The following is an 18,115-nucleotide window of genomic DNA, read 5'->3' as shown; positions in this document are numbered from 1 at the left end:
TAAAAGTTATATTTGTATTGAGCTCTCTAGAGAATGTTCAAGCTTTTATATTTTCTTTTCTATAGAAAATGCTTTCAAGAGGAAAAGTCATCACTGTGTAATAATAAATCCTTAAATATTTCTGAATCTAAGAACAAAGCCCAAGATTTCCATGGTAAAACATTCAGGAGAATGTGCTCATGTTTTTCCAGCATTCCCTCTATAGCTGTCCCAGGTAGACCTGCCTCATCATTTGTACAGAGGAGCTCCACAGAACAGGGGGATAGGAGTCTCCTGTCACACTGTTGTATGACAGGGGACTGTCTGTGAACATGAATGTCAGAGAATTCATCAGCCTGTGCAAGCAAGATACCTCCACCAATCACCTAACCACTTTCTGAGGATCCTTGATTGACACCAGCCCTAGGACAGCTCTAGATCCCAGGAAGACCTCTGACCTTAAGTCCCTTAAGGTGTGTTCTGTAGAGGTTGATACTTAAATCAGTTTGCACACCAAATCCAATTCCATTGAATTGGAAGAGGGGAAAAAAAAAACAACCCACAACCCCCAAATTCTCAAAAGAGGACTTGATCCCAGCTCAAAAGGGGACCCTTGGATCCTGAACCTGCACTCTGGAGGCCTTCATTGTTAAACTGTTGGGGTTATAGTACAGAAAGTAGTTCCTTCCCTTTGTGTTTAGAAAGGGTAGTTTGCTTCTGGTAGAAGGGTGAGCAAGAATAGTGCCATCAGAGCACTAAGGTTTGGCCCTGCATTGATATATCTAAAACAGAGGGCTTTGTTTATATGGTAAATTACTCTTTCACTGCTTTTTTACATTCACTGAGTCTCTCTGTATGCCATACCATTTAAGGGGGACTCTAGTACAGTGATGAACCAAGACAGGTGTTACTCTTGCTCTCCTAAGTTCACACAGCTGTGGGGGTGGGGCAGTCAAGCTACCAGTTGCAGGGAGGTATCCTAAGTGTCCTGCTGGGAAAATGGGAAGGTTTGGCACCAACATTAGATTAAATGGTCAGGGAAGGTGATATGATATGTAAACAGATTCTTAAAAGAGTACAGAAGTTTGAGAATGCCAAGTTGGGGGTGGGAGGGAGGGTCTAGTAGAAGGACTGTGCACAGGCCAAACAGTACAGCAACTGGCACACAGCCCACAGATAAGGCAAGTCCATAACACCTATGATTTCAGTTCAACCAAGGAGGAGTGAGTGATACTGAGGTGGTGAATCTGGCCATGTCTGATGGGGACCTGAGCCCATATTAAGAATTTGTCTTGAGCTTATTAGCTAGTCTATCACACTTTCCAGGGTTCTACTCCACATCACAATCCCTGGCCAGGTCCAATACTTGTCAAAAATGCAGACTCCTGGTGTCCATCCCAGACCAAAGGGAAGGACTGCTTGCTGGATCATCTTTCTGATTTCCACATTCTTCAGGGGATTCACCCCGTGAGGACTGTAACAGGTGTGAGTCAGGAGCCCCATAAGTTTGGTGCTGATGTTGACCTATTGTCTTCCTTATTGTAGCGCTGTGGCTATTTTCTTTAATTGTGGCCAAATATTGTATCCTGGAAATGTCAGCACTTTTAGTGTAGAATATAAGGTAACTTTTTTTAACTGCTTCCTCTGTGTTAACAGTTCACTGTTATTTACTGGGTTATATGTCTACAGAAGATCCATTTATCCAAAACACTATGAAAGACAGACACACATGTAAAACAACAGATTTATCCCAAACCCTCTGACCCTCATACTTCTGCCTTTGCTTAGCTGCAGTTTGCCTTTATTGCCCTAGATATAAGTAATGACAACAGTAATTCAAGTGTGAAAACTATACTCATGAACCCATTTTTGTCTCTCCACAGTCCGATGAAGGAGTCAGGGCCATCTCTCAATTTGTACATTACCCAGCATATAGGGGAGCCTGGCTGGGGCCCCAGCAGGCTGAGACCAGAGGCTTGGCCCTTGACGTCTGAACCATATGGCTCCAAGAGGACCTCGTTCAACATTATTTTGGCCTTAGGGCACCACCATTTGATGATAATGATAATGGCAGCGATGATGATAGGATGACAATGCTTTCTAAATCAAATGCTTGTATTTAAAGTATACTGAAGTATTTCAAAAACAATTTGTTCTTTTATATCTAAATCTCCATTTATCTTAAGATATGTCCTAACTCTTTGAAAATTTTATTTTCAAAAACAAAGCACATCCTATTTATAGAGAAACCAGTAATGAAACTACATTTTTATTCTAGGAAGCCTTACTGTTTTGAAGCTTGTAAGGTTTTACCTTCAGCATCATTCAGCTAAGTCTGATGAAAAGACCTATGCTAAGTTGTTTTTCTATTTCTTGCTAGTAAAATGTACACACTCTAGATACCTGAGTATATATTTTAAGTATAAATGTTTCTATTTATTTGGAGTCACCCTGATGCTTACAGTCTGAGGTATCAGATTTTGAAACTGTTTCTAGAATTTTAAAGTGAAAAATGATGGTACTCTCCAAAATTCTTTATTTCAGAACATGACAATAGATTCTTAACATAGGTTCAGGATCAAAACAGCATACCCTCTAAACTCAGACTGTTGACTCCAAGGGTTTTTTTGATCAAGACAGTAACAAACTTTTTTCCCTTTGACATGCTCTGATTTTTGTTGTTTGTGGGGAGTGTGTGTGTGTGTGTGTGTGTGTGCGCAGTGTCCAGCAGTATCAGTCCTGCCTGAGACAGGAAAATTACATTCCTGGTTCTGTATGAGAAGGGTGTATAAAGCAACAAGAAACATTATCCCTCATTTTGTTTTAAATTACATACTAATGTTAATTGTTCTCAGAACTGGATTTTCTTCCTCAAAATTAAAAGTTTTTTTCTTTTGGATTTAATGAAGTATTGCTAGCTGAAGCCAGTTTGACATGGTGAGAGAGATGTCAGGCTGATGAAAGGTGTGCAGCCTGATTTAAAACCAAACCCTGAACCCTTTTAAAGAACAATAAAATGTATTTTACATGCTCTTAAAAAAAAAAAAAAAAAAAACTCATCTGAAAAATAAAGAGCAGGAGGGGTGCCTGGGTGGCTCACTCAGCTAAGGGACTAACCCCTGATTCCAGCTCAGATCCTGATCTCAGGGCCATGAAATTGAGCTCTGTGTCAGGCTCTGTGCTTAGCATGGGATCCTCTTGGGCCTCTCTCTCCCTCTCCTCCTTCCCCGCTCCCCTGTTTGCTTGCTCACTGAAATAAAAAATAAAATATAAAATAAATAAAATAAAATAAAATAAAATAAATAAAATAAAAAATAAAATAAAATAATAAAATAAATAAAATAAAATAATAAAAATTAAATAGGATAGAGCTCTCGCTTTAGCTTTTCTTTTTCTTCTTTTTTTTTTTTTTTTTTTTGAAGACTATTTATTTGGCAGAGAAAGTACAAGCAGGGGGAGCAGGAGAGGGAGAAGTGGACTCCCTGCTGAGTAGGGAGCCTGATGTGGGGCTCCATCCCAGGATCCTGGGATCATAACCCGAGCAGAAGGCTGACGCTTAACTGACTGAGCCACCCAGGTGCCCCTTGCTTTAGCGTCTCTCCAGTGTTTCTCATAACAACCAAAGTCCACCATTAAATGGTGAGGCCTCTTGGAAAAGAGATGAAAGTTGCTTTTGACACCTCTGAAAGGATGAAGAATTAAAGGATATAATATATTAGTTAAAGAAACAACTAGATCAATGAAGCACAATAGGGAGCTCAGAAGTATACCCACACAAATACGGATACTTGACAAGGGCAAAAGTAATAAAATATTTTCAACAATGAGGGGGGCAGGTAACAACTGGAAATACATATACAAAACAAAATTGAATCTAGACACAGACCTTATACTCCTAAAAAATTAACTAAATACATAACAGATCTAGACTATAAAACTCTTAGAAGAAAACATCTAGGTGACCTTGAGTTTAGCAATGACTTTTTAGCTGCAACACCAAAGGCAAGATCATCAAAGAAGTAACTGATAAGCTGACCTTGATTAAAATTAAAAACCTATGCTTTGTAAAAAATACTGTCAAGAAAATGAGAAGACAAGCCATAAGCTGAGAGAAAATATTTGCAAAACACCCATCTGATAAAGGACTTATTCGTAATATGTAAAATATTTTAAAACTCAACAATAAGACCAGCTGCATTAAAAAATGGGCAAGACATCTAAACAACCAGCTCACCAAAGAAGATACACAGATATAAAAGAATCATGAAAATATGCTCAACATCATACATCATCAGGGAAATACACAAAAATAAAAAATGAAATATCACTATATGCCATTAGAATGGGGAAAATCCAAAATACTGAGAGTGCCAAATGCTGGTAAGAATGTAGAGCACCAGGAACTCTAACCACTGCTGGTTGGAATGTAAACTGGTACAGCCACTTTGGAAGATTGTTTGGAAGGTTTTTACAAAATTAAACCTGTTCTTACCATGTGGTCTAGCAATCACACTTCTTGCTATTTATCCGCATGAGTTGAATACATATGTCCACATGAAAACCTGCATGTGAATATTTTATAGCAGCCTTATTCATAATTGCCAAGATGTGGAATCAACCAAAATGTCCTTCAGGGGGTGATGAATAAATAAACCATGGTATATCCAAACAATGGTATATTACTCAGTGGTAAAAAGAAATGAGCTATCAGACCACTGAAAACACATGGAGGAGCCTTAACCGCCTGTTACTAAGTAGAAGAAGCCAATCTGAAAATTACATATTCTGTGACATTAACTATGACGCCAGGAAAACAATCAGTGGTGGCCAGGGGTTGAGGGGGTAGGCAGAGATGAATAGGTAGACCAGAGGATTTTTAGGTCAATTTTGAAAATACTCTGCTGATACCATAACAGTGGATACATGCCATCATACATTTTCTAAAGCCACTACAAGGTGTAGGTAGCATCATGAGTAAACGCTAACATTAACTAAGGACTTGGGGGAGATAATGATGTAGCAGTGAAAGTTCATCAGTTGTAATAAGTGTACCACTCTGGTGTGGGACTGATAGGGGAGGCCGTTCTTTGTGGAGACAGGAGGTCTATAGGAACTGTCTGTATTTTCTGTTCAGTTTGTGATGAACCTAAAACGACTCTAAAAAGTATCATTAGAGAAGAAGAAAGCGCATCATCTGTTTTCCTTAATTGCATCTCTATGATTTACTTAATTAGAAAAGATTTTTTAAGGCTTGCCTCAATTAGGTTTATATTGACTGGCATCCAGATTGACCAGAGTATGTTTTGTATGTGACTAATGAGGTTATCAACTACTTATAAAGATAGATCACTATCAGAAGGGTGATTTATCTGGAGTGAGAAAGAAACTCTGAGGTCCTTTGTGTGGTGGCTGCATCTTGAAAGAGTTGGCTTCCTTAGCTTTTCCATCTATTTGGGTGTGGGTAAGTACTGGGTAGAATTTTTAGCAGGAAAGACAGACTCCTGCATCTCAGGGAGGGATTTATAATCAGAAAGTGATGGTGTATCTGGCTGCAGGCACATGGGGCAGGTTTCCTTACTGTGGACATAGAATTTCTCTGTATTTATCATTCAAATGTAATGGTCACAAGGAAACTTGCTGAACTCTACCATTCATAGGTAGATTTTTCTGCATTTAAACCATTGAAATGACAGCACAAATAAATAAATAACCAATTCCGTGACTAGCCTGAAAGGATGTAATTCTATTTAAGTCAAGACAGAGAGCAAGAGAAACACATACTTTGGTTGGAGTTTAATAAAGTATATCTGTAATGGAGATTTAAACTGGAACTGGAGTAGAAGGAATGGGAAGATGGGGTGGGAAGTTTGTGGATGGGGGTGGAAACAATGATAATAATGCCCGGGTTAAAAATAATAGCAGTGTGCTTGTTGGCTTGGTAAAGGCATTTAAAATATCAATACTCAGAGGGAGCCAGCCATTGACTAAGATTCAGACAAAGGAATAATTTCTGTAGTTGGAGGAATGGAGTCACTGTCCTGAGAAACACTTCATTTTAGGTGTAAGTTTGCAAGCAGAAATATCACTCAGAAATGGAAATCCACACAAGAAACTGGATACTTTCAATTTAGAGACAGCAATAGTATAAACTGGAGCAACTGAAGAAATGTGTGAGCCTGCCAGAATATGGTATAAAAAAGAAAAGGAGCTCCCACTAAGTCTTGAGATACTCCAATAGGATTGAGGAATTTTTTGCAGAGGACATGGGAGAAGGAATGATTATGGAGGGAAGAAGTTCTGAAAAGGAGGTAAAGGTTTAACCTCTCTGTGTTTCCATGTAGGGATTTATTTCTGGAGAGACCATTAGTGATGTTAACAGTATGTATTTATAAAATAATCAGTGGTGGTCACTGTAGGTCAAAGGCAGAGGAGGATGTGAGCAAAGGACTACTGCACTTCTGGTTTGAATTTGAAGGGAGGAACTTAGGAATTTGAAGGTCAGGAACTGGGGATAAAATAGACCCTGAGGAAATTTGTGCTTCAAGTTACAAGAGATATAATGAACTTAAATGATGCAGGGGATTGATTGTGGAAAGATGGACAGGTTTTTGGGAAAGGAGATTTAATTTATAAATAGTAATGCAGTTCTCAACAAAACAGGAGAGAAATGAATTCACTTGGGAGACTCTGGATTTAGAGGTAGCATGACTTCTTTTTGATGGGAGAAAAGGAGGAACCAATGGATATGAATGTAGGAGTATCTGTAGATATTATCTGATGAAAAATTGAGTTAGTGTGTCACCTTATGTAATTCATCTCTCTCATAGACTGAATTTTGTGTTCTCAAAAGTCAAATGTTGAAGTCCCAACCCTTAGCGTGTATTTGGAGGGTGGGCCTTAAAACATAACTAAGGTGAGGTCATTAATCCTGTTGGCCCTAATCCAGTTTGACTAGTGTCTTTGCAAGAAGAGAGAATTAATGGCAGACACATGCAGGGGGGTTGCCATCTACAAGCTAAGTGGGGAGACCTTAGAAGAAACCAGCACTGGCAACATCTTCCTCTCATATCCAGTGGCCAGAATTGTGAGAATATACATTTCTGTTGGTTAAGCCCCTCAGTGAGTGGAACTTTGTTATAGTAGCTTGGCAAACTAGCACAGTATGTGTAGTAGGGAATAATCTTGTCATTTGAAAGATGAAAATATGTAGATGCAAAGGGCATGGAGAAGATTTGAAGTATTTATGGAGCGTGGAGGTACGATTTAGAGCTGCTAGACACATTTGGAAACCCCTTGGAGTAGCAGTTCTGTTTTTAGACAGGGGTCAACTTCTTAGCCATGTGTGCCAAATGCAGTCACAGAAAAGGCAGGTACGTGGAGTCACCTGCTGTTGAGATCTTGATGGGGAAATGTGGTTAACAGTCCAGGGAACATAAAAAGTGCTGGTTCTGGTAAGTGCCTGTTGAAATGACTAAGTGTGGATTAAACTGGGCAGGAAAAATGAAGAGGAGGAAAGCCTGATGTTTGAGAACTGGTCAGTATATAGAGCTTTCCATGTACAGAAAACTGAGTATGGGGTATAATTTCTGTGAAAAACTTCAAGGAGAAGAAGTTGTAATAATAGTAGGGCTTCTGATTAAGACAGATGTGCTGGGATATTCCAGGTAAAACCTAGGTGTGGTGCTTAATTTTAAGCTTAAGGAATTTGAGCATGGGAGATAGGCGGAGCAAAATTAAAATACAGATAGGTCATTTTCTATGTATCTTGGTTATTAAAAATTTTTGAACCACTTTTGTTCGTTTGTTATACTGGTAAATAAAATCACCAGATTTATTGTGAGGATTAAACAAATGAATACATGTAAATATCCACACAGTCACATTTGATACAAATGTCTTTTTTTCCTTTTTTCTGGACCTCAGGTACAAATGGGTGAGTTAATCCTACTTTTGTTTATGACCCATTATCATCATTTTCCCATGAAATACATTTAACTACTGGTATTTTAGGGGAGAATTTACAGTTTATAAATGCTTTATCACTGTGTGTCTCACACACATTTGTGTGTATATATGTAAATTTGCATGTACATATACATATGTGTTTGTGTATAATGAAATGCAGGGTTAGTGCAGGTAATAAAGATTAATATATAACAGGATTTCAAGGACTTCAGTTACCACTTTACTAAAATAATCTAGAGCAACTAGATTTCTTCCTGAACCACAGCCATTCTGAATTATCTGGCTGTTGTTGAAACATATCAAGTTTTATATGAAACTTGTTCATTTCTGAAGAATACCAGAGATGGTTTCAAGGTTTTTGGATATTTTAATGAGTAATAGAGGATAGTAAGTGACAGGAATATTATGATTCATATACTCCTGAACATTATGATGCAGGGGATTTTTAAGGACTAGACTTGCAGAATGAGTGCCACCAATACCTTCAAATGGAATAAATCCTTGAATTGCTTAACCTTATCATAAAATAGACTTTTTAGTTTTTTGGCATCAAGTCCATAGGGGACAGATCTGAGAATTGAGGGAGAGCAGGAAAGGAGTGTGGCTCCAGAAGGCTGTGGATGCTGGGGAACCACTGCTTGGATATGAGAAGGAAATCTGAGAACATCCACAGTATTTACCTACTGATGGAAACTAAAATCAACATGTGGCATGAGTCTGGGATTTCTATGCTTTGGAATCAGGGAGGTAATTAAAACTGGGTGCTGTGGGCTGATTAACCTATTTAACTCAATACCTTCAATGTTCTTACTTATAAAATGCATTTATTTGTATGTTTTTTATTAGCAACTATAGGCCTAGTGTTCTTTTGACCATGGAAGAGGAAGCGAGTCCTCTGCATTTCTTGTAAACTGCACTGCATGTTTGTTGGTTAGGCTGGAGGTCACATCCAGTGAAGGTCTGGGGCTTCGTGACAAGTAAGACAGAAATTGTGCATAGGACTGGAATCTCATGGCATCTCTCTCCATCCTCAGCTTTGCCTGCTTAGTGCTCGGACTGTTTGTGAGTGAAAAAACAGAGAAAGCCACCTGACAACTGAGTTACTGACAATGCAGCCATTGGTGAGTAGCCTCTTTCTGTTGAAAAAGCACCCTAGTGCCATCAGATGGGGGAGTTTTTCCTATTGGCCTGAATGTTCAAGCGCAGTCAGGAAGTCTTCTGGGATTTAAGCTCCAGTGAGATGTCCCCAGGACTCTGGAATGGTTATAATGAGTCAGGAACTCCTCAATAACTAATAACCTTCCTAATATCACATTAATTTATTCCTAATTTTAAGCTTCCATTAAGCTTACGTATTTACAGAAAAGAAGTTGTTTGCCTTCCCTCAGTCCATATCCTTATTGGGAAATAATTCACCCATTAATCATGGTGTTGGCTCTAATGGTCCTTTCATAGAGGGCTGTGGTGAACAGATGAGCAAGGCGAACACTGGTCCAATAGGGAGGGGCATTCCCATGTTACAGGTGCTGGGTAAGGGCTGTGGAGTATTGAAGGAAGCACAAGAGAAGTTGAGACCACAGAACACATGAGAAATCATTTATATTTTTTCCATTTTAAAGTTTTGATAGAATAAATTTGCACTTTTAAAAAATTCTTTAAAAGATAACTAAATTTTCATTATCATTCTTACCCCCAGTCATACGTTTTACCTTTTTGTAATTAACCTTCTTTTCATATTTGATAACTCCAATTACTGTATAGGGAATATTAACTCCATAATTGTGGTTATATATTCAGGAGGACATATAATAAAATTGAAGATCCTGTAGAAACCTTTTAAGAACTACATAAACCAAAACAAGTCAAGAGACTTCTGTTCCCTATAGCAAAGGAAGGAGACAGGTGATAACTGGTGTTTTAAAGTCCCAGAGAAAAGTAGGAGTTGGTGTCCTCATAACACGGAATAGTCATGCTAGGGCTGCTCTCATTACAGCCATCTCAGAGTTTCCTGGCCTGTGCTGCTGAACCTTCTGTTCTGACCTTATACCTTGTGAATATCTGAGTCTGCAGAGTTGAGCAACCCTACACTGTATATACCAAGTTTTGTATGAAACTTGTTCATTTCTGAAGAATGTTAGACATGGTTTCAACGTTCTTGGGAAGGAACAGACAAATGGCTGGTATTTAATACATGTTTACTTAGATAGGAAGAACTGCATGCATTAGTTCATCAGGTCTTTCAATACTCCTTATAGGTTATTAAAGGTTCATCTACAGGAATGGTGTCATGGTTTAAAAATGGCAAGTCATGGTTGTTATGTGCCTGATGATGAGTCTGTAAAGTTACTTGAAATTAATCAGAAAGGGAGTTTTAGTTATGAATTTTCAAATGCCAATTTTATAATCACATGTCTGAAATCAGAATTAACCAGTTTTTGTTTTAGACTTTCTTTTTATTTTATGTATTTATCTTGTAAGTAGGCCCCACAGCCAACATGGGGCCTAAAACTCATGACCCAGAGATTAGGAGTTACATATTCTACTGACTAAGCCAGCCACGTGCCCCCATAATTAATCTGTTTTAAAAAAAAAAAATTACAGGTTATATTATATCACACTTCATGTGATATTCCCTTATAATAAAGTTTTATTAATTCAGACTGTATCTCTGTGATGTATCTAAAAGGCAGATGCCAGTTTAGCACCGAGAATGAATCGACAGGAACCCCAGATTCAGTTTGGTCTTTCTACAAACCTAGCTCCTCCACCCTCTTCCTCAGTGCTGTCATCTTAACCCTCCTACACTGGACATTGGTAGGGAATGCTTTGTCTAAAACAGAATATCCATGATGTTTTAGGAATCAGTGACATTTGAAGATGTAGCTATAGACTTCTCCAAGGAAGAGTGGGCCCTGTTGGACATGTCCCAGCGAAAGCTGTTCAGAGATGTAATGCTGGAAAATATACGTCATCTGGTCTCTCTGGGTGAGTCTGCCAACATGTATACATATACGGATGGGTGGGTGGGCGGGCACGTAGCCAGTTAACAAGTATCTGGAACAACTTCTGCATACCCACTCCACTCTAGCCTGAACCTTTCATAGACCTTACCTGAAAGAAGGTTGTTTCTTTATATTTTACTACATCTAGCTTGTCACCCCATTAGAATATAATTTTAACCACAATTCAATGTCTTTGTTGCTACTCAGTCTCTCACACTCAGAGCAGAACTGGGAACTCAATAATAAAATGATTAAACATTTTCTGAATTATTATTCTGCTCTAGTTGCTATGCCAAGGGTTGAAACCAGACTAGTGACAATAACAGAACTTTGATTATTCTTGTAGAGCTTATTTGGTGTCTCTTAGAAAGTAATATTCAGCCCACCATGGAGAAATTTAATTTCTCCATTTCTGAAAAGACTGAGGATTCTGCATTGTGTCTGTGAATTTGGGCTTAGACATCAGCATCCAGAGGTCCTCACTATTTGGGATACACTATGTGGATTTCAGTTTTTTTCATTCAAGCTATTGTTGCCTGTACTGAACTTCAGTATTTTCCTCATTCCTCCTCAGTACCCTGTCCTGGGCTTGATGATTATAGTTTTTGTGAAGAAGAGGACTTTTCTTAGTGCAGAATTTAAAAATCCCTGTACCTTTTTTCAATGAACAGGGTATCAGCATTGCAAATCAGATGTAGTTTTCCACTTGGAGCAAGGAGAAGAGCTGTGGAGTGAAGGAACTGGATTTCTCCAAGGCCAGAGTCCAGGTGAGCAGCAGGGGCCTGTGCTTCAGTATGAGGAGGTATCTACTTGGTAGTATGCTCTTGGAAATATCAACTGATGATTTTGTCAAATGAGTGATATTTTCTAAAATTTAGAGGATGGACACTGGGGCAAAATTATTCAGATGTTGTCATTATTCCTTGCATGTGTCAATGATGATTCATGTTTCCTCTCGCCAATGTCTTTTTTGGCTTTAGGAAAAGCATAGTCATGTACTTAATGAAGTTAAACTTTCAGGCAGTAACTCCTGCCCTAGTATTCTCCTTTGAAGGTTTACCTTCTCTTTCCTTATCCAACTTACCTTCGTTATAATATTGTCATAATTCAATCCTGAAAATCTTTGTCAATTAGGATTCCTAGAATATTCCTTAATTTGATATATTTACTCCATCAAAGTGCCAATTTTTAAAACATACTCATGTGGGTCTTGGTGCTTTTCAACATTTCATTCCCCTAATGCCATTCTAAATATTTTGTTTGTTTTTTTTCCAATTATCTTAGGCAGAGAAAGTGCCCTTAAAGAACAAGAAATGGTAGCCACACAACATATCAGCAGAAAGGACACATCTACAATCATACCAGCAGTAAGTTTCATGGGTAGTAACCCTGGTCATCCAAATGAAAAACCTAGAAATAGGATGTTAGTAATTGAGCACAACAGCGGCACTAAATGGCTGAGCCACCCAGGCTGCCTAACCTATATCTTAAAAGTAAAAGACAACTGCATAAACACTGATTATATGCCTAGTCTTTGAAACATATTGAAGTCTTCAAAATTAATCTTTAAGCTCTGTAGTTCAAATGCTACAAAAGATAAAAATCTTATGCAAGTAATATGGGGGAAGATTTCAATTGGAGACTATCACTGAATGATTAGTTTAGGATTCCTATGTAGACAAATGAACATATGGATATATAGGCCAAGCTTTAACAACCTTTCATCTCTTTCCCAAAAGCAGAAATCTCATACTCCAGAGGATCCCTTTGAATACAGTGATTTGGAAGAAGATTTTACTCATAGCTTCATGTTGACTCAACATTTGTTAACTCACACAGAAAAGACACCTTTTATCAGTAAACAGTGTCCAAAATCTCTTAGTGACCAGTCATACCTTAATCACCATAAGCAAATTCACACTAGAGGTAAATCGTGTGAGTGCCACCTGTGTGGAAAAGCCTTTAGTAATTGCTCGAGCCTTAGGAGACACGAGATGACTCACACTGGAGAGAAACCGTATGAATGCCATATCTGTGGGAATGCCTTTATTCAAAGCTCTGACCTTAGAAAACACAATCTAACTCACACTGGAGAGAAACCATATGAATGTCACCTGTGTGGAAAAGCCTTCAGCCAGTCCTCCAACCTCAGACAGCACGAGAGAACACACACTGGAGAGCAACCATACGAATGTCATCTGTGTGGGAAAGCCTTCAGTAAATGTTCTGCCCTTCGACGCCATGAGAGAACTCACACTGGAGAAAAACCTTATGAATGTCATCTATGTGGGAAATCCTTCAGTCAGTGTTCTGCTCTGAGACGACATGAGGGAACGCACAATGGAGAGAAAATTATGAATGCCTTCAGTAAATATTCCGACCTTAGGTAACATGATATTATAAGCCTAAGGAATGTGGAAGAGACTTCAACCATAGCTTTAACACTTAAACACACCAAGGACTTGCACATTGAAGAAATTGTCTGTAATCAACGTAGAAGATCCTTCAGTCATTCTTACTCATTTGACATACACAAACTTACACAGAAGAAATCCCTTTACGTGTGACATTTATGCAGCAAAAGCATCCATCGGTGGTCTGACCATAGGTAACATGAGAGAACTCACTCTGTCAATATAAGGAATGGAGAGGTCTTCAGCACCAGCTCTCACCTTTAAACACACTATTGGGCCTGCACGGGGGAGAACCCCTAGATCTATAATCACTGTGAACAGTATGCCACAAGCACCAGGTGTAGTGTACACAGAAAACCCCAGTGAAGTCTGAATAAACACTAACACAGGATGTAAGGATGAATATTCTTGAGGAATAACCATTCATACTGCGGTGAAAAATCCTCAGAAACCCTTTGTTCATAAAGAAGCACTTGGGGCTGTACAAATCACTCAGTGTCAGTGATCACTCATTTCTCAGCCAATACTGAAGTTCTTATATGAAGAGATGGCAGTTGTGAAATCATTGTAGAGAATTCACATTAGAAAACCAAGTCTAGGAAAGAATCTCTAAAATTAGAGCCTCTAACTTTCAATTTAGCCAACAATTCAAGATTTTGAGAAAAATAACTATTCATGGGGAAAATGTGGCATATAAATGCAAAAAAAAGTGATTCAAGCATATTGAATACAGAATTTTATAAGAAATAAAACTTTTTCAATACATTATTACTTGTAAATATTTAAACAATAAACCCTACTGCTGATAAATCTGTTGTTGAGGTTCTAGTTTTTTTTATACAGTCGTAAACACATGGGTTTGAGCCTGCATTCCTTGGTACGTGGATTAAGATGCAACAAGACTCTTGAGTCTCCCCTTTCTCCAATAGCCCTTTCCACACAGCTCAGCTCCCTCACTCCAATTTCCCACCAACATTAGTAGAGTCCTTCTGCACCTGGGTGGTGGTACAACAGAGACCTTCCCCCCCCAACTGACAGGTTTCTCACTGTGCTATGACCCTCCTTGCAGGACCATGAGGCCAGTATCCCAGACATCTTGGTGTATATCATGAGGTTGTCTCCAGCCCTACTGGGCCCCTGGGCAACTTTGGTCTTCCCAGACCAAGAACATTACTTGGAGTTTTTCCATGAAGGTTCTGTGGGGGCAGAAGTTCATCCCACAATCACATCTTACATCTTAACTCAAGTGATTCCTGAATCACACACCTACCTGGTCCCCAAAAAGAGCCACTGCTGTGCACCCCCATAGCAGTCGTGCAAAGAAAATTCTAGAATGATAAAATCCCCTCACCTATCAGAAACCATATAAGCCCTTATCATTAACCTAATGTAGTCTTCTCCAAACAATGAAAATTCTCAAAAAGGCAGTCTTCCTGGCTTTGGTCCCAGGGCATGGAAATGGATTACTCTTCACCAAATCCCAATACCGGACCTAGACCTCAAGGAAAGAGGTTCTCTAGAGACAACTTGGCTAATTCATTCTCTTCCCAAACTGGCACAATCCCAGAATCTTAGCCTGAGGCCAATAAAATGAGGACATTTCTGGGTGGAACTGATATTTAAAGAACATATCCACAGTGATTCCACTGTGTAGGCAGGGTAAGTCAGGTCATGTGTGAGGACAATGAGCAATCAATATCCAGCGTCTTGGCGCCCTGGCTGGAGAGGCAGGCTCTGTGATCAGTCAGGGACACAGGGAGGTGTGAACAAGGGTTTAAGGGAACATATGAGTGATTAGAAGTTCAGACCCTGGGAAAAACACCATGGGTTCTAATTTGCACTGTCACAAGCCGATGAGATGTCATTAGTGAACCTTTTTGTGACTCATTTTCCTTAGTTCTAAAGTGGAAGTAGGCTTAGTGCCTTCATCATAACTCTTATGATGAAGAGTTTTTTCATTTTTTTTAAATTCCCCCCCCCAAAAAAATTCTGGAAATGAGTGGCACTGCATACACCAAGCTGTTATTACAGGTAATAGGTACTTTGTGTTTACAAGTAGTATTTTACAAATTAACTTGAGATGTGAATATACCACTCTGTCTTATTTTTACATTGAAATATTTCACAATCATCCTTAAAAATATAACCAGGATGTATTATAATATGTACTCTGCTTACAATATGTAATTTACTCCCATGCCACAGTTGATTTAATGTAGACTCCTGGGCCTCAACTAAACTTGAGACCCATCTGATAGCTCAGCCAGAAATCATACCCTCTGCTTCAGTGTGTCTCCTGGACTGAGGGGGCTGGTCCTGGAGCCTGCTGGGGGCGGGGTCTGTGCTAGTACCGTAGCCACTAAGATTGATGTAGACCCCCCTTCTCAGAAGAGGCCCTGTCCCAGGGGGTTTCATCTCCACCCACCCAGGGATGTGAATGTGCTGGGCAGCTGTACTAAGATCAAGGAATTTTACAGCAGATAAAGGAAAATTCTAGGACTATAAGGGGACAGAATCACAACTAGCTTTGTTTGGGTGGCACACTGACAACATACCTGTACAGGGAAGTCCGCACAAGTTGACTCCTTCCAGAGGCAACAACTAAATGAAGTCTCTGTCACAGATGGGGAGTCTCTGGGTCAGAAGTACAGGGGGAGAGGGGGTTGGCTGGCAGCAGCTTGGAGACTTGTACAGTCTATAGTTTACATTTATGGCTAACACTGTGTGCAATGTCAGGGTATGCACAGCACGCAGGCCATAAACAGTTAAATATCTGCTAATTCGAGCTGTTTAAAACAATTCAGTGTAAAAATTTGAGTTTGGCACTGGCAGGCTTTTAAGGACTGGTCTGTAAAGATTAAGGCCTAGTCTGCTGTAAAGAAGTAAAAAATACAAAGTAAAAATACTTCGGCTCATTTATCAACTACCTGATAATTTCAATAGACTTTTCTTCATATTCCTTGGTTATTTCCTTAATCTGCTCAGATCCAATGTTGCAATCTTATTTTTCATTTCAGTTGTACTCTTCAGTTCCAGAATTTCTATATGATTCCATTTTATAATTTCAATCTCTTTACCGAAACTCTCCATTTGGTGAAACACTGTTCTTCTGGTTTCCTTCAATTATTTGAGCATCACTGAGATGCTAGTTTTTTAATTTTTTAATTTTTTACAAGATTTTATTTATTTAGTCATGAGAGACACACAGAGAGAGAGAGAAGCAGAGACACAGGCAGAGGGAGAAGCAGGCTCCATGCAGGGAGCCCGACGTGGGACTCCATCCCGGGTCTCCAGCCAGGACCAGGCCCTGGGCCGAAGGCAGCACTTAAAACGCTGGGCCACCCGGCTGCCCAAGACACTAGTTTTAAAGCCTTTGTCTAGTAAGTCCAAAGTCTGTGCTTCCTCAGAGACCATGTCTTTCAATTTTCATTTCCCAAGAGTGGGGTATACTTTCTTGTTTCTTTATACAGCTCATCATTTTTTGTTGAATACTGGATATTTTAAATATTATACTGTGTCTCTGGAAATCAGATCCTCCTGCCTCCCCAGGGTTTGTTGCTACGTTATGAGGGCTGTCCTTGTTGAGTGACATTTCTCAGCTGTTTGTAATGGCTCTTTGTTGTGTGTGGCCCTGAAGTCTCTTCTGTTAGCCTAGTGGTCACCTTGTGATTTCAGAGAGAGCTCCTTAAATGCCGGGAGACAAACTACCACAAAGCACTCTACTAGTCACTGCAGACGCCCCTGCGCCGGGCGCTGTGCTCCACAGGGCGCAGGCAGGGAGTTAACGGTCTTCCCTTCCATTGCTGTTGCTCTGGCGCTGAAGGCAAACTCATGTGGTCCTCTCAAGGATTTTCTAAGAATATGTCCAGCCACGGACATCAGCATGGCCCATGGATTGCCCAGTGCACAGGAGATTTTCAGTGTCCTTCATCCCTTGATTATGTCCCAGCATCTTCCTTCCCAGGTGTTTCGGTCTGCCTGCCTCTGGCCTCTCTGGTTGGCCCCTTGCCCAGACAGGTGTGGCTAGCATGTTCACTGACATGCTCTTGGCAGTGTCACCCAGGAGCTCCTAAAAGCTCTGAGGCAGTTGAAACAAAGGAAAGACCCTGAGTCTGCACCTCTTGGAGTCTCTGAGGTCAGAACACACAACCACAATTCTCTGCAAACAATGTAAGTGTTACATGGGCACCAGCACGCTGCACCTGCACCAGAACTGGGCCAGGGTCACGGCTTCCACAAAGCTGGGGAGTGTGGCATGGTAGGTGGGTAGGCAAAACACCGCGGTGCTGTTTACTGAAATTAAGTAGCTCTTTTTTTCATTAGTAGCTCTTTTTTTCGTATATGTGCTGCCGAAGCGAGCACTAGTAGCTCTTTTTTTCATTAAGCAGCTCTTTTTTTCCATTAAGCATACCCCCAATTATCTAAACTATCTATAGCTCATTCTCCAACTTATTCTTGCGATTTTTGTTTTCCTAGTTCAGTTCTGTTTTTCCTCTCATTTGAAGATTTTGACTTAAAACTCTTTTAAAAAGCTCCCTGCTCAGTGGGGAACCTGCTTCTCCTACTGCTCTGCTTAGTTGTGCTCACTCTCTCTCTCTTTCTCTATCAAATAAATAAATAATGTTTTGAAAGAAATAAAAATAATAAATTAGATCATGTCCAGTTTGTTCTTTTGTATCAATAAATAATTCTTCTATTTTCTGACATTTCATATTTTGATTGTTTATATGAACATACCTTATAATCTAATGCATT

General features: G+C 39.6%; 1 protein-coding gene across 2 annotated transcripts in view; it reads left to right on the top strand.

Annotated features, from left to right (window-relative positions):
• Positions 1 to 14,170, top strand: part of LOC144284254 (uncharacterized) — a 28,808-nt gene extending 14,638 nt beyond the window's left edge. Inside the window, exons 4-8 of one of the 2 annotated variants that reach the window (XM_077848581.1) lie at positions 8,979 to 9,065; positions 10,803 to 10,929; positions 11,618 to 11,713; positions 12,231 to 12,313; positions 12,689 to 14,170. In XM_077848581.1, coding sequence (XP_077704707.1) covers positions 9,054 to 9,065; positions 10,803 to 10,929; positions 11,618 to 11,713; positions 12,231 to 12,313; positions 12,689 to 13,336 — 966 coding nt within the window. In that variant the 5' untranslated portion in view covers positions 8,979 to 9,053 and the 3' untranslated portion in view covers positions 13,337 to 14,170. Of the gene's footprint in view, positions 1 to 8,978; positions 9,066 to 10,802; positions 10,930 to 11,617; positions 11,714 to 12,230; positions 12,314 to 12,685 lie in introns of both variants that reach the window. The other variant, XM_077848580.1, reaches the window with a different exon arrangement.
• Positions 14,171 to 18,115: the final 3,945 nt, after the last annotated feature.

The sequence above is a fragment of the Canis aureus genome, chromosome 15, assembly GCF_053574225.1.
Source record: "Canis aureus isolate CA01 chromosome 15, VMU_Caureus_v.1.0, whole genome shotgun sequence".
NCBI lineage: Eukaryota > Metazoa > Chordata > Mammalia > Carnivora > Canidae > Canis > Canis aureus.
Note: the sequence above shows the minus strand (reverse complement) of the source record. Positions and strands in the feature narration are given on the sequence as shown.